This window comes from Notechis scutatus, chromosome Z (genome assembly GCF_049901735.1).
Source record: "Notechis scutatus isolate UNSWTSFEM ecotype Mainland chromosome Z, rNotScu1.2, whole genome shotgun sequence".
In the NCBI taxonomy this organism is placed as follows: domain Eukaryota; kingdom Metazoa; phylum Chordata; class Lepidosauria; order Squamata; family Elapidae; genus Notechis; species Notechis scutatus.
The window spans coordinates 104,050,926-104,067,829 of NC_142025.1; the positions used below are offsets into that span (position 1 = coordinate 104,050,926).

At 43.1% G+C, this 16,904-nt stretch overlaps 1 protein-coding gene across 1 annotated transcript; it reads right to left on the reverse strand.

The window, feature by feature from the left end:
- Positions 1 to 98: 98 nt before the first annotated feature.
- Positions 99 to 16,494, reverse strand: LOC113413376 (E3 SUMO-protein ligase ZBED1-like). The gene is made up of 6 exons (XM_026669547.2): positions 16,351 to 16,494; positions 15,219 to 15,287; positions 13,456 to 13,718; positions 8,974 to 9,038; positions 8,238 to 8,395; positions 99 to 3,650 (listed from the first exon to the last, which is right to left on the reverse strand). The coding sequence occupies exons 2-6, from the start codon at positions 15,265 to 15,267 to the stop codon at positions 1,636 to 1,638; spliced, it is 2,550 nt and encodes an 849-aa protein (XP_026525332.2). The 5' UTR covers positions 15,268 to 15,287; positions 16,351 to 16,494; the 3' UTR covers positions 99 to 1,635.
- Positions 16,495 to 16,904: the final 410 nt, after the last annotated feature.

Genomic DNA, 16,904 nt, shown 5'->3' on the forward strand with positions numbered 1-16,904 from the left:
ATCACCACTCCTATTACAATCTGGAGAAAATTTCTTCAGTCCCCCCCCCCCCCATCCTAGTACAAGCACCATCTTTTTAAAGAATAAAACGTCTCTTATTTTCTTGTTGCTCTTTAATTAATTTGACTTAACACCCACCCAAATTGAAATTTTGTTTTACAGTGGAGAGGAGGAAGGATCCTGTCTGTATAAACCTGTCTTCGGCTGTTCCTCTTTCCTGAACTTTTTAATGTGTTCAAACAGGAGGGGGTATGATATAGGAGAGAATGAGGAATGCATTGCATGGGGAAAAGCATGACCAAGAGGCAATGAACAGTCTAGTGGTTAAGACACCAAGCTAAGGGACACTGCGAGTTCTAGTCCCATCTGAGCCATGAAAGACAGCTGGGTGACCTCGGGACAATGGGACAGTTACTCTCACAGCCCAACTTATCTCACAGGGTTCTTATTGTGGTAGGGAAAATAGGAAGTTGGACGTATTTGCCACCCTGAATTATTTGTAAAAAATAATAAAGGTGGGGTATAAATAAATTAGAGAAATGGTTAATACTTTCTTTGGCTTAAAGGTCAACCACACACCCTCCAAATAGAAGGAAGGCCAAGAGGAATCACAGTACTTTTCTATCATTCTTTCTTCTTTTGGTTCTGTATCTTGATTTTGGGGGATAGATGAGGAAAGAGGAATGCTGCATATATTCACAGAATCCATAGTGCAAGCAATATATCTCAGTACAGGGAAGTCATCCATCAATTATGTTGTCCATCATCATTCCATAAGTTAATGTACCTTTTGTTTAGGTATACCAGGGCTCCTTGCAAAGCAAAAACACCTTGACACCTACCACATGCCTGCTTGGTGTGTGTCTGAATTACAATCCAAACTATTCCATGCCCACCTTGTGTTTCCCTGAACCAGTGCTGTCATTATTTTCAGCTTCCTACACCAGTTTATTTACCCACTCCCATTTCTTTTCCCTGTTACAAATCTATCTCCCTATGGTAGGCATGGACTAATCCACTCCTATTTCTCTTTTTATGTCCCCACTTACTCTTAATACATCATTTCTGTCCTCAAATGATCTCTCCTTCTGACCCATACGTGGTTGGTTCCCGCCCTTTGTGATATCTCTTTTCTGAGAGGCGAGGTCTACTGTGTAGAACAGCGGTCGCCAACTGGTGGGCCGCAGAGAAATCTCACCCCCAGAGCAACCCCCCACAAAGCAATAAATTCACAGAATTCACAGAAACAAGGCTGCGCAGCCCACATGGACCACAGGAAGCCGCCCCGCCCACTCACTCCTAAGTGGCAAACTTGCCTGCTAAATTGCTATGGGAGATTTAGATTAGCTAGGAAGCAGGAAATCATATTTCTTGCTTTCTAGCTAGTCTTTAGATCTTCATCTACCCTAGTTTGGCTCATAGACTCTCCTTCCCCCTCCCAACACCCAAGTGATTTGTTTTATTCCCTTCTCCAAAACAGACAGACAGTAATTGCCCTCTGGTCCTTTTGGCCAGCCCACAGAGGAAAGTAGATACAGGGCACATGGGAACTTTTCTCTCATTTCAGCCTTTTGTGGTGGAATGCTCTAGGATCCTGCAGACAGATGCCACCCAAGCCTGCTTTCTTTGTGTACTCTAACAGAGCATCGCATGGTTGCCATGGAGGAATACAAGCATATCGACATGCTCTGGTGTCAGGGCTTGGCGCTTAGTGTGGATGGCATCTCCAGTGCTGCTGAAGAGCCAGCCAGCAGGCACTGAGGTGGCAGGCACTCCTAGGAGCTTGCGGGCTGCCTGAGCCAGTAATGGGTACTGGGTGTGGTGGATCTTCCACCACTGCAGGGGTTCCTGAGTGAGGGCAGATGCCTTGTTGATTTGGAAGCTCGCTATCTCCCGCTCGGCTTGCTGATGGGCAGAGCTGATGCCTGGGCCACCACGCGTGCTGCAGAGATCTCCCAGCAGGAATTCAATGCCTGCATCTTGCTTTGGCAGCTTGGAAGGAGGCAATGAGGAAGCCGCATCAGGCACGCTGGAGGTTAAGAAGGCAGAGGCAGAGGCCAAGTGGGACACTTCGGTCTTGAGCAAGCGCAAAGTTTCCACCCGATCAGAATGGCTCAAGAAGTCCAGGCAATGAAAGCGGGGGTCCAGAGCGCATGCCAGATTGAGGACCTGGTTAACTTCAGGCCTGGAGAAATGGTGGTTAAGTTCTTTTTGAGCTGCTTCTTTGGCTTCAAGGACAAGGGCAGAGTCACATTCACTGGCTACCAAGTGCTTGTAGAGGAGGCTAGTTAACACAGGCTTGACTAGGGCAAGACTGGAAAAGGGATGTTTGGTAAATGTTGAGGTAGCAATTGCCATGGGCTTGAGAACTTGGACTGTGTCCTTAAGGGCAGCCCAGTCCTGCGGGTGCAGGAATGCCTCCCCATCAGGACCGAGCCCTGACAGAGACTTGCTATACTCTAGTAAATCCTGTAGGATTGTGTAGACACTGTGCCATCTGCTCCCATCTCTCAGGAAGCGACTGAGGTGGGTTTGCAGGAGGGGCTCCTGGAACCATAGTTTTTCATTGCGACCTGTCCCGGTCAGTGCCCAAGAAGCCAAGTGACGGAGGCTCTCCAGGGCACTCTGGGCCACCGGCTGGCTCAGCACTGCTTCCATCGCTGCTCGCAAGACCTGCCCAATGCAAGGCAGGGCTGTCCACCCCAGGGCTGCAGCTGCTTGCTGGAAGACAGGGCCAATGCCTCCCATAGTGTACAAAGTGCTCTCGTGTACTCCCCATTCTTTGGTGGCCTCAGTCAGAGACTCCACCAGGCTTTCAGTGCTGGGGTTCTCAGGAATAGGGCGGCTTGAGAGGACCCTGGCCTGGGGTTCAAAGCAGTCATCCACATAATGCACAGTGAGTGTGAGGTAGGTCAGAGTGCTGCTGTGGCACCATATATCCAGGCTAAGGGAACACTGGGGCAGGGCCCGGACCAGTTCCCAGATTTTCCCTTTCACCTGGGTATACATGTCCTTCAACACTGTGTGGGCGAGGGCAGCAGCTTCAGGAGATTTGTAGTTGGGGTCCAGGACCGCTAACATCTTCCCAAATCCCTCACCTTCTACCACCTCCATTGGCATCAGGTCCAACACGATAAAGTCAGCGACTGCCTGTGTCGTTTGGCTAGGGACTGGAGGCTGGGGAGTTCCAAACTCGCCTGTACCAGCTATTCCTTTGTTGCGGTTGGCCACCTTAAGAACCTCGATGTACTCACGGCGATGCTTGCAGATGAGATGTTGACGTAAGCTGATGGTGTTTCCGCTGTAGCTCAGCTGGACTCCACAAACCTTACAGATGATCTTGCTCTTGTCGAGGATGCGTCCATAGGCATCCCCCTGGAAGCCAAAAAAAGTCCAGTAGTGGCTTTCAGCCTGGCTCAAAGCCACCACATTTTGTGTCCCTTCAAGCAGGGGAAATGTGCTTCCTCCTACAGGAGGGCCTGGCTTGTGGAGGGGCAGGAAAGATGAGGCAGTGGCATCTCCACACAGATACTGGGTACAAGAAGAAGAAGTATGGAGAGCTGGAGGTGGTGACTGAGTCTTGACATGCAGTTCTTGAAAGAGTTTCATCAGTAATTCTTTTTCGCCAAATTCATATTTGAAATGCTCACCTGTGGGGGAATGGGAGAAATTGCATCACAGGGACAAGACCCTGCCCCTTATATTTGAAGGGAGGTTTCTTTTCCTTAGCATCAAAAAGTAGTAGTATCAATTCGATAGACATATATGTCCTTCCTCCCACAACATCTTTCAAAGGCTGAATTTCCCTCCTCGTTTGTGTACATTTGGAGACATGTGCAGTTTTTCAGTTGTGAAACCTTTGGTGGGTAAGCAGGGCAGATACCTGGCTAGAGGAGATGTAATGGAACACAGCAAGGAGGTGGATTCTCAGGAGGAGGGAGTGCATTACCGAGGAATAAGAGGCAATTCACTCCGAAGACTGTGTGAGAGAAAGAGGGTGAATGCCGCCCCTCCCTAATAGTTGACAGAGTATATGATACGTGCAGAGAGCTCAGTCTGGCAAGAATTTGTCTACAGGTGTGAAATAATGAAGAACTCTACTTGAAAGAATGACCAACTGTCGTTCTTCGTTTTGGGCCTGACATGAATCTAGTTGTGAGGAGAGGGGAAAAGACAGGGTGGGAGAGGGGAAGAGAGAGGGAGGGAGGATGGATGACCCCACCAGCGATTGGTTCTGACCTTACCCACAACTAGGTTAAGCCCCAGTGGGAATTGTCACTGGCATGAGTAGGCGACTACAAGTACCCTATGCCTACCACAGCCGTTAGAAAGCTCAGATAGACTTCCCAAGTTAAAGCAAATAAAGACAAATGTAAAAATGGCTGAAAACTCATGATAACCAAATCATGCAAAGAGCTCTGCTTTCTTATGGGATTTTGTAACGTCAACTAAAAGAAAAAGAAAAAAAGGAGGGTGGGGTTGTGTCCAGCAACACTGTGTTATATTCATTGTCTATAAACATAGCAGATACCTAGCCCAATAGAATGTGACCCCCACAAGAAAAAAGTTCTTCATCTTGCTATATAGCAGACGGCCCCAACCCTGCTATATCTGGATACCGGTCTGTGGCCTGTTAGGGATGGGGCAGCCCAGATGGAGGTAAGCAGCAGGCAAGCAAGTGATACCAAAACTATTGCCCTCCACCCTGGAAAAAAAATGGACTTTCCACCCTGTGCCAGAAAGGTTGGGGACCGCTTTATACAGAATTAGGATGCTAAGTCTATCAATGTAAAAGGGAAGAAGTGAGGCAGCAAAGTTTCCATTAGCCTGAATTTTGTTTTAAAATTGGTTACATTTTTGTTTGCGGGTGCCATTAGCCAAAACCAATCTACATATTCCCCAATGTATCCTGAAATTCAGACAAATGAATTAATTGAGCAAAACAGTGTTTCTTAACCTCAGCATGCTGACTGGGGGAATTCTGGAAGGTGAAGTCCATGTATATTAATGGTAGTAAGATTGAGAAACACACCATGAAAAGTACGTCATCTAGTAAGCTTGTTAAATCAGGGGTATGTGAGCTTCTTCTCAGGGAGGGTTGCATTTTTTCAAGATATATCTTTGTGTGTGTGTGTGTGTGTGTGTGTGTGTGTGTGTGAGGGGGGAAAGAGGGGGGAGAGGGGGAGAGGGGGAGAGAGAGAGATAGATGGTGAGACTCAACCGCCCTGTTTGGATAATGGTGCAAACTTTAAAAAAAATCCCTGTGTCAATTGATACAGAGTTGGCATTGTTTGGAGCTAAATCAACCTTCCTGTCAAGTAACTTTATGAGTGTTATGTGTATTTATTACAGAAGTAACTCTCCTAATATCTGAAATATAGGAGAGTGCCCTTTCCCTTTAAAATTCTGATGTCCATGATTGAGATGAAGCCTAGAGGTCCTATTTTTTTGCCTTTTACAGGCAAAAAAATGAAAAAGGGACAGAAATGATTGTGAATATGATTTTACTTCATCAGCTGCACTGTCCAATCCAGCTGTACTATTTTATCACCCCCAGAGAGGAAAAAAATATTATAGGGAGAGGAAAGTGACAATTTGCTTAGCTCCCTTTTGGCAGCTGAGAAGACTAAAAAGAGGCTGTTAAATCACAATTTGAATAATTAAGGATTGTGAGCACTGAGCACACAAAGATTAATCACTTAACTTGGAGAATAAATAATTGGATCATTCATGTCATGTGGACAAGGTCATTATTTTTAAACTTATTTTCCCTCTCTTCCATTACAAGCAGCAAGGAAGGAACAAAATGTTTTTCAGAGACCTCAGCTGATCTCTTTCGAAAGCTTGCAAGTTAAGCAGAGTTTGTCTGTTCCTATATTAAATATACTCTTGGCTGAACTGAGGGGCCATTGGATATATTTGAACACAATTACTAATAGAGAAATAGAGAAAAATATTACATTGTCATAAGATCCTGGTGGTTTTTCTTTTCCTTTTGCTGAGATAAATCACTGCAGAAGGCAATAGAAAACCACTGCAATATTATTTTCCTAGGAAAATCATAAATGGCTGAAACCAAGTAGCCTACGGCCTCCGATTCCATTGAGGGCTGCATCAGGGTTGTTTTGTCCTTGGGGAGGGGGGACAGGGGTGTGTGGCTAGCGCAATGTCACTTGTGTGGTGGCCCGAGCGCTTTGCTAGAGAAAACGGGCTCCTGAGCTCCATTTTCGGCTGCAATGGCCTCCTACAATCTTCTGCCAGTGAAAAGGGAGCTGGAGAAGGCTGCATGTAGCCCTCCTGAACTCTGTGTTCACTGCCAGAGGCACCACGAGTCAGTCCTTTGGTTTTTACAGGTTGGCCCCATGGGCCAGATCTAAGCACCCCATGGGCCAGGTCTGGCCTGCGGGCCTTGAGTTTGGCACCCCTGATTTAGTATGATCGATAGTTGATAGCTAGATATACATAGTGAGACAGACAGCAATCTTCCTTCTCTCCTTTATGGGTGGTTATGAATCTTCCTTAATCTCAGATCCCTGACTAGAGGCTGGGAGTTTGAGGGTTCCGCGCAATATCTTAGTTGCTGCTAGCACTGGACTCTTCTGGGCAGAGTTTTCTGATGTTGTTCTTTGGCTCTGTTAGAACCACTCTGCCACCTTAGGAATCACAGCTCCAATGATCCCAGCTCCTACCACCGCTGGGGGTCACTTTGGCCATTATAGCATTTTCTCGTTAGTGCAAGGTCTGCTTTTTTTCCCTATAGTGTTAATTCACTGGCTGCAACAGGAATTGACCAATGGTCTGTCACTGAAGCCTGATGTCGTGGGTTGAGAGAAACCATGACAGGCCCAAAGAAAACCTAGTTGACTTTCATGCCTAAGGTAGGACCAAAACTCAGAGTCTCTTGGTTTCTAGCCTGGTGCCTTAACCACTGGATCAAACTGTCTAGATCAGGGGTCCCCAACCGCCGGTCCGCGGACGTGCCGACCGGGCATGGAACAAGCCTTACCGGGCCGCTGGTTGCTGGCGCCGCCATCTTTTTGGTAAAAAAGCAATTTTTCGTCAAAAAGATGGCGGCGCCAGCGCTTCAGAGTGAGCTTTTCGGGTAGAAAGCCATTTCTACCGAAAAAGCTCACCAAGCACTGGCGCCGCCATTTTTGACGAAAAATCACTCGTGACATCACCGGAAGTGATTTTTCATCAAAAAGATGGCGGCGCCAGCTGACGCCGAACCGGACGCGGTGCCCAGCTGACGCCGGAACCGGGCGCGGCGTCGAAAAGGTTGGGGATCCCTGGTCTAGATAGATAAATTTATTTATTTGGTTTCACTTTTTGTTTCTTTTGTTGTTTGAATGTGTGCGCACATGTATATTACAAAACATTGACTCTACTCCTTTAGTCTCCCCACTTGCCAAGCTGGGGTTTGCCATGGCCCATATTGCATCCACTTGGAAATTTAAGCTCTGACCACTCCTTTTTTTTTTTTTTTGGTCAAGGGATGAGGAATAAATCCCATGTTGCACATTACTAAATGTGCACATTTACTATGCACATTACTAAAATGTGATGCTGTGGTTGCTGCTACAAACCGGAATCAAAGCTTGCTATCTTGTATGTTTCTTTCACTTTGTGAGTGTCTAAATATGCTTACTTTTTATTCTTGGAAAATCACAATTTTGTGAGAGATTTGGACCTGGCCAAGCCCTATATTTTGATCCTACTCCTGTTGATCCTCTTGTTTTATTGCATAAAAAACCTTCTATCTCAACTAACTGGTCTTAGTTGAGACAATATAACCACTGGTCTCAACTGTGGCAACCTGAAAAAGTCTGAACTTCAGCTCCCAGAGTTCCCCAGCCAGTATGGGGAGTTATGGGAGTTGAACTCCACACATCTTTAAATTGGCAATGTTGAGATAAGTCCAGTATCACAACTTGCAGCCTACAAGGATGGGGCAAAATCAATGCCCAAATTGCGACTTTTAACATGATAGGGAAAGTTATCAAGTACAGATCTGGAAAGCAATCAAATTAACTACATTTAATTCTAAATACAGCAACAGCTTTTATTTTAATGTTCAGTGTTGCTTTGGGGGAATGGTACAAAATATGGTGTGCTCATGGCCTCAGTTGTTTAACCCAGGTGGCGGATTCTTTTTAGAAAACCTTAAATGGCTGCTAAGAAGGAGAGAATCATGGGGGCTTGCCATTAGCTCTCTTCGCCTCTCCTCTTTCACTTACCCAAATGCAGTCCTACAGTGCGAGCATATTCCTCTCCAATCCAGACCAGCAGCTCTGTGTCAGCAGGTATAATTTGGCAGACCCGGTAGTAGATGTAACCCTGGTATTGGAATACAGTTAGGTTCTGCTCATGCTCAGTGGAGGCACATGCCACATATCTGCATGGAGAACAGGGATGATGAGTCACTAGAATTGGAGGAGGCAACATATTTTATTTCTTGGTTTTTATACTAACAGTAATTGCAGATTACGTCTCAAGGGAACTACAGGCCTAGGATTTAAGGACTCTCCTATGACAAAGAAAGCAACTTCTTTAGGCTCATTTAGGAGTCCCCAAGGAACAAATGTGGTAGTATTTGGATTAAAGGCACAAGGCTGAGGCAAATATGTGGGTTTATGCCGTAACTCTGCCATAAAAATAAGGGTATAACAAAATGAGAGTTAAGCATTCCCATTTCTTTCAATCTGCCCAGTTCTCATTTAGTAGACAATTAAAAAAACTAAAACCCCATTTATCCCTATTCTTCCCTCTATGTTCTCTCATAAATCACCAACATCTCACATGATTCAAGTGAGATCATATGCAATATCTTAAGACAATTTGACTATTATTTGCTTTCTCTCTATGCTATCTGATGGTGCCAAAGTTTTATGGATCCCAGTTTCTGCAGATGTCATAACAAATTGAAACAGTGTTTATTTCCCCTTATCAGAGTATCTCTGATAAGATGCTCACCTCATCCAATTGGATATGGAATCATCAGAAGCATCAATGAAAAAATAGGACCCTTTGTTCTTAACCTGAAGAAAGAATGGAAGGAATAGAAAGATCCAATCAATCCCACAAGTTCTGCCTTTATTTTAGAAATTGTTTGGGATTTTAAGCTGGTTGTAGATAACAGCCAAGGTTTAAAAAAAAAAGGGCTCATGAGGTAAAGAGTGCCATCTGCAGTGGATCTGAAAAACTCCATCTTAAGGCAGAAATAGGGAAATCAGACTGCTGAGAGGAACTATATATATATTTGTGTTATTACAACACCAAGGTTCATCAACAAAACTATGCACAGAGTAGTGGCCAAGGGAAGCAAAGGTAGATCTGAAATGGCAGCGTGCAAGCATTCAGCAAATTGTACCACTCCAAGTCCTCACAACATATGCAGATACAAATGAACATGTAACACAGGCAAGAGAATCTCAATAGTGAATTTGAGGAAGGGAGGAAGAAACCATTTTGTTCTTGCAATTGATAATCAATTGCAACACTGAACCCTTTGTAAATTAAGTTCTACCAATTACTGGAACCCAGCAGAATTTCAGCCCTCCCCTCACTTCATTATGAGCTTTTGTCTACTCACTCAGCTTATTGGGGAAATTGATTTTGTATTTGTTACTCACAATCCCTGAATCCTTCTTCACAGCTGTACTTATTTGAAAGAAATGCCATAAATCATGACTGATCAGAGTCCATTGTTTTCTATCTGGGAATATGAGATTGTTGGTACTTGTCAGCATCCTCCCCCAACACCCCTTCTGAACTGTCATGAACGCTTGCAGTATTTTTTTTTTTTGGAGGGGGGGGGAAGGGCGTGGACCTGCTAATGACAATACAATACAATTCTTAATATCCATCTGGTATATCTTTTCAAGCTCCCTCTTCAAAAGGCAACTGCAAGACAGCATGACAGGGTTTCCTAATGTTTGGTTTAAATGGAAAATCATATTTGCCTGCCTTTTATTTTCTTCTTCATCTTATAAAAAACTCTCCTCTTCCTTTTGAATTCTACATTTTTAAATGGGGGGGCAACGAAAGAAGGGACTTCTCTGAAAACATAAAACTTAATGTGGCAATGTGGTATAAAGGAAAAGCTATGAACTTTGGACTGGGAATCCCGGATTCAAATCCTCAAACTTCTTTTCTTCTTTTCCAGAATAAGTTGTGTACTCTTATGATTCTCAACGCAACCAAGCAGAAGACACTAAGCGACTATTGTCTCTTTCACTCTATAAAGGGTAAGGGAAAAAAAAAAAATGAAACAGAGAAAGAAAAAGAGGAGAAATATATGTAGAAAGTGCTTTGATTGGCAGGATTCCTCTGTTAAATTCCTGCTCTTCCCCAGAAGCTTCCTGTCTTCCGAGGTTGTTGAGAATCTAAGGTAAGAAAAGAATTGGAAAAAAAGATCCCTTAGGAAGTCAGGCTGATCACTTTTTGGGGGTAGTCTCTACAAGCTGGTAGCCTGGTGATGTCATTAGAGGGGATGCCATTGACATTTTCAGGCAAAATGGGTACTTTGAGCTGCCCATACCAGAGGCACAGAGCCATTTTCAGAAGGCTTTGGGGCTTAAGAGATCCATTTCATACCTTGAGGCCCAAATGTTTATTTCCTTCAGGATATGCTTTGAGTAGACCAAAAAGGAGCTAGAATGGCTTATGGGCTGCATAATTCTGGGTGTATAGCATAAGGGCTTCATACAACTCACCAAGAAGTCAAACGTGGCCCTTTATCCTCTCTTAAAATCTGCTACCCACCACCACTAAGCCTCCAAGCTGTCTAGGTCCACCCTGTCCTAACCTGTGTCTATGACTATGTGTGGATGTAAACATGAGAATAGTAGTAGAGGCTTTGTTTGCATATTATTTTAAATGAGGCACTTTGGCTATGTGAATGGTCATTATAAAAGTGTGTGTGCATGTTTTAAAATGTATGAACAAAGTAACTTAAAACTAAAACATCTTTAATTATTAGCAAAAATAAAAGAGGTAGAATATAAGTAAGTAAAAAAAAAACTTTCATTTTTATCTCTCATCCATTTTAAAATAGTCCTCTATGCCCTGTCTCTTCCTTCCTTCCTTCCCTTCCCTTCCCTTCAACAAAAGAAGGAACAGTTAGGTTTGTCTATTCCCTGCATAAACTGATTGATTACTGCTGAAAAGAAAACAAGCTGAAAATGCAGTAACATTTTTCATGTAGCACAGCAATGGATTCCCTCCCTCCTCTGCAGGGATTATTTGATAGGGACTCTGGGCAAGCAAAGGACATGACCAAAGGCAGCAATAAAAAACACTCCAAGCTAAAACAGCATTTTTCTCCCTGACACCTTTTTGTACATCTGTCTTTAAAACACCTATTTCTTTCTCTACCCATTTCTGCTAAGAGACAAACAAGTTATTTTTGCTCAAAGTCTGAAACAATCCTTTGCAGATAGTTTGAAAATTAAATTAAGAACTACAGATTCTTGGGAGGGTTGTGTGAACAGAATCTTGGGAGTGGAGAAGGAATCTCAGTTCAGAATAACAGAATCAATATAAAGTGCCAGCGGGAGATCTTTCCTCAACCTGATTATCTTCAAGCACATTGGCCATCTGCCTATGGATGGCAATTGCAACCCAGCATCTCTGGATCTAATGTTAGTTTGGAGAAAAGATAAACTCTTATATCTTTATCCCTTACTTTGACCAAAGGGTTCATTATAGCACATTCAACTACATCATCCATCACATAAAAAATCTATGAAAACTTATTAAAGTGATTAGGCCTGGTTCAGGATCACTTTCCTGTGTATAGGAATTTGAATCTGGAGTTCTCTGGCTTAAGTCCAACAATAGCTTTGATGCCACACTGGATCTCTTTTGTAGTGGATAACATACTAGATTGCAATTAAGAACTGATCAGCTCCAATTTAGGGCAGTTTGTAAAGCGATCTCCTTGTGGACATTTCAACTTTAATGCATGTCCCGAAGAATAATCTATGTAAACGCACACATTATCAGCCACAGTGGTGCAGTAGTTAGAGTGCAGTACTGCAGGCTAGTTCTGCTGACTGCCGGCTGTCTGCAATTTGGCAGTTCTAATCTCACCAGGCTCAAGTTTGACTCAGCCTTCCATCCTTCTGAGGTGAGTAAAATGAGGACCCAAATTGTTGGGGGAAATATGCTGACTCTGTAAACCACTTAGAGAGAGCTATAAAGCACTGTGAAGTAGTATATACATCTAAGTGCTATTGTATTTCCATGGCCAAATCTGGGTTTGAGAGAGGGCTCTGGAAATATTGGCTAATCCCTTAACTCCTATTTCCTGTTACAAACCAGTAGTTCACTTTTGGTGGCAGAAAATTAGATACACTCTTTATGAAACACATGTAAATCTCTTGTTTTCCATTCCAATATCTCAGTTAAGGTTGTGGGAAACTAAAGTTAGAGGATGACTGAAGCCACTTGCTGCAGGAAGTAAAGCTAGTGGGTAAATTGGGAAGAGATGGATCCAAATTGGCAATAGACCCCACACACCTATAGCCAGAATGGCAATATTACTTTCCACTTCCAAATACTATTTTTTAATACAAGGCATTTATAGAAATCACATTTTATCCAAGAACACATTTTTTTTTCAAATAAAAGGATTTTCAAAGTTTTACCAGATGACTTTCATAGTGAAACATTATGTGATTAGTCTCTTTTCCTTAAAAAAATTGCTGAGGTAAAACTAAAGTCAAAAAGGGGTGAGGTGAACATAGATTAAATTGGTGTCAGTGATACCTGAAGCTCCTGGAATTCTTCTGTGAACAAGAAAGAGAAGTTGCACAATACTATAAAGTTCTTGTCAAGAAGTGCCAGTCCATTCATCTCCCAATTTTTTATATAAGAAGTCCTTAATTTATAACCACGTTGGAGCCTGCCATTACTGTCCTCAGTCATGACAATTTAAAGCATGTCATCACATATTAATGTAATACTAAAGTATTACATTTTTTTTTTTCTGGCACTTGTTAAGTGACACATTCTGGTCATTAAATTAATCTACAATTGTTAATGAATGCCACAGTCATTAAGCAAACCAATTGTGTTTTTGCTGAAGACCAGAAGTAAATGCTAGGTTTTGGCAAAAACATTTTAAATGATGGTCATGTGACTACAGGATGCTGCAGTCATAAATGTACCTGAAGTGTCTTGTGATCACAGGGGGAAGCTATTGGAACTGGGCTGTAAGTAAGGAATTGAGGTGTCTTTTATAATATCAAATAGGAGCTCAGCAACTGGTCATACGTTGAGGAATAACTGAACTGAGACAAACAAAGCCAAGAAAAAAATGGACAAATCGTTTTCATTAGTCAACAATTCCGAAATTCAGGAAAAAAATTCATGTATTATCTAACCATATTCACTAAGAGTTGTATAATGTGGTGGACTGGTTGGCGTGTTGTGTATCTGGGTGTGCCTTACCGCCCAAGAGTAAAGGGTGCAGTCACTAAGTTCTCGGACCACTTTCCCCTCATAAGGCCCAAAGATGCAGCCACAAGGTAAGGTTGGGAGTGCACTCCATACTCCTAAGCCTCCTTGGGAACGCTTCTTGATCAAAAGTCCCTCAGGCAGGGACAGCAGTGCCCGTGATGGAGCTCTTTCTGGAACAGGTGTGTTAGCCACAAAAGTGGGGGGTCCATGTTGTGGGCAGGAGTCATGGAAATAAAGACGACAGACTTCACAGACTGTAAGAGAAAAAAAGATAGGTATAAAAATGAGGTCTTGAAGTGTTCTGTGTGCTGGGACAAGCTCAAAAATAGCAAAGACATTACATCATACAGTACAATCTGGGGATGCTATAAGACTATTAAAGTATATACTTACAATACCTACTTTTTCTGGATGTTTCTCCTTTAAATCATAGGTCAGCAGTCTGTGGCCTATTAAATGCTGAGTTATGATTTCTCATTTTCTTGCATAAAATAAGGAACAAAATGTTTCAGTCTTCTAGATTTAGCATAGGAAAGACTTAGCTTCATCGCTATTTTCTTCATCCCAACTTTCAGCTGACCATTTAAAATTTTTGAAATGTGTACCCCTCAATTGCTGGTAAGTTCCTCACCATCTTAAAACTATTAATCTAAGCAGCAGAGCCATGGTGAACAGACAGGAAAGACTATGCCTGATTTAGGAAACAAACAAATGCAAATTTTCACTAGATTTCAAGAGGATCCTGTTGGATGATGTCTGCCAGATCACCTGATTTTACAGAAGATTTGGAAAAGGAAATGGCCTAAAACCAAACTTACCCTTAGAAAATCTTGGGAAGGAGAATATATCTTGTGCATCAACTTGAGGCTGTTTAGGGATAGCTTCCTGCTTATAACCATATAAGATGGTACTTGAAGGATGTCCTAAACTCATTATGCTCCATTCCCTCATTCTCTGCTGGCATTCTTTACCTGTAAGCCTTCTCTATCTGTTAAAACTATAATTCTCAGAATTCCTGGCATATCTAAAGGATAGAAAAAGACGGACTATGGCTCCTATATACTTTGTATATCCCATGTACGGGAAGCATTGTCATTTGTTACCCACTTTATTTTGTACAGGGCAAATAAATAACTCTGTATTTGTCAGCATATATGTATAAGATTGTGAACTTTTTGTTCATTTTTTTAAAATGAACAAAAAAAATGACTCAGATCTCATACAAGCACAGCATCTCTCTTCTAGTCATTTAAAGAACAAATCATGATTGTAATGCAAGTCTGAAAAAATAACTGCTTTAAAGAGTCACTTCATTTGTTAATGTGCTAATTAATAAAACTGCATTTTGTTTTCAAACTTGCCAAAATGTCATTCTGCTTTAACAGCAGAGTGATGTTATGCTCACGTGAATGTTGTATTTTTTCCACATCTTCAAAGTCTACACAGCCCAACTATTCCCCTCCCCATCATTACCTAGAGATGATGCAAAAGCAGAACTAGCAAGTGTGCAAACTAACCACTCACCTAAACTCAATCATAAGTCAGGGGTGGTTTTCAAAACATGACTGTTCTTGTTTTTGCCCCCCCCCCCATACAATATGGGTAATTTCATGGGTAATTTGGTGATGTTATTCAATCACTGAGACACTAGTGAATAAATACACTACTCTAGTAAATACTGTGGAGTTCTCTGTTAAAAGAAATGGTCTGCAGATACTCCGAAGGTGTTGAAAATAATTTTGCATGTAACTCACAGAGCAGTTCATCCTCCAAATGGGTGCGGGCATCCTCAGCCACTTGCATGGTGTGAAGGATTGGGGAATCTGCAAAATAATGAGACATATTTTCCCCATTTCTTTCCTTACTCGTGCAATGTCTTGAACAAAACACTGAAATATCCTTACTGCATTCCCACATCAGGCTGGAAAGCCATTTTTCCTGGCACAAACACAGCTTGTTCTACCTAAAAGTAATATTAGACCCAATCCAATCTCTGTTAACTGATACAAGCTTTTCTTTTTCATGGAATTGCAACCCTCCCCTCCTCTAAAATGACACATTTATCCAACCTTCCCTCCTTCCTGCTCCATTTCTTTGTCACAGTTACTATCATTGTTAATCCTTCCCTTCTAACCTATTTTATCTAACCCTGAAGTTCCCCAGATGTATTGAATTATAGTTCCCATCACTCTCAGCCAGCATGACAATACCAGGTAAGCCACCCACAACCCTAAATATCATATTCTAACCTCTAACTTTTCTACTTTTCAAAGTCCACTGCATCCCCCAACCAGATACAAATCCATATTAGTTCATACACCCAAATGGCGACCCTTCACTCCTCTACTTTTTACTAAGAAAAAATAGACACACACACACACACCCCCGCAAAAAAATTAGCCATATCAATAACTCATTTCCCCAAGAAAGCCCCGAAGTATTCGAGAAATACTTGGATTGGCAATTGCCAGACGCCTGCTGGGATCAATAGGCACAGTCCCATCCTATATATCTTCTGCCATCCTGCCAATTTAATGCTGAATTCTTCTCAAACGCTACCCGTCCTCTTCCTCAACATGCAAAATCCTAGGGTCTTATCCCCAAACTGCCGCTCTCAGTTGTCTCATCACTCCTGCTCATGCTAGCTAGGGATGAACTGGGTTTGTACTCCACACGCACAGAATTGAAGACAGTTGCTCTCTCTCCTCTACGCGCGGCACTTGCAACATTGGTCAAGCAAGCCATACGGGTCTGCCCACCCCAGGGCGGGCAGCTGTTGCTACTACTCCTCTCCCACCCGCAACAGCCCTCCTCGCCGCCCTGCTCCTTCCCAGTGTCCGAACGGAAAGGAAACCCCAACAAATTGAGACGTGCGGCTCTTCTTACCCAGTCTGAGCGGAGTTGGATAGATGCCGCTGCAGCAGCTCCTCCCGGCGGGCGCCCTCGTGGAAAGGATCTCGGCGTACCGGTGAATAGGGGACGCGCACGCGCACTCCGAGGAAGACGGTGGGTGGGTGGGAAGGCCAGGGGACCCTCACGCGCCGTTCTCTCCCCCCCCCACCCCGTTCGAGACAGAGAATCTGCTCGCCGCACGACACCGGACCAGCGTTAACAGCCTATCGTAGCTAGCATAGGCGCCACCACTTTTCTTCTGTTGACAGTTCAACCTCGCCAATCAAAATTCGCTTGGGGGCGGGTGTATCCAATGAGAATCTCGCCGGAGGGTGTTTTTTTTTTTTTTTGGCTTGGCTTGGCTTGGCCAATAAGGTACTTTCAAGGCGGGTTGTTTTGAGTTGTATCCAATGAATTCACTGAATTGGAATAAGGGGAAATGGTGGAGCATTTGTTTCTCTAGAAGGAGACATAGAAGCGTTGGGACCAATGGGAGACAAGAGTCGTTAAAGGGCGACGCCTTGTGCTTTGTACAGTAATAGGCTTTT

Coding starts and splice junctions, on each gene's coding strand:
- LOC113413376 (XM_026669547.2), bottom strand. CDS start 15,267: ATGCAAGTGGCTGAGGATGCCCGCACCCATTTGGAGGATGAACTGCTC. Junction 9,039..13,455: donor GCACCCTTTACTCTTGGGCG/GTAAGGCACACC, acceptor TTCTTTCTTCAG/GTTAAGAACAAAGGGTCCTA. Junction 3,651..8,237: donor CACTGTAGGACTGCATTTGG/GTAAGTGAAAGA, acceptor ATTCCCCCACAG/GTGAGCATTTCAAATATGAA.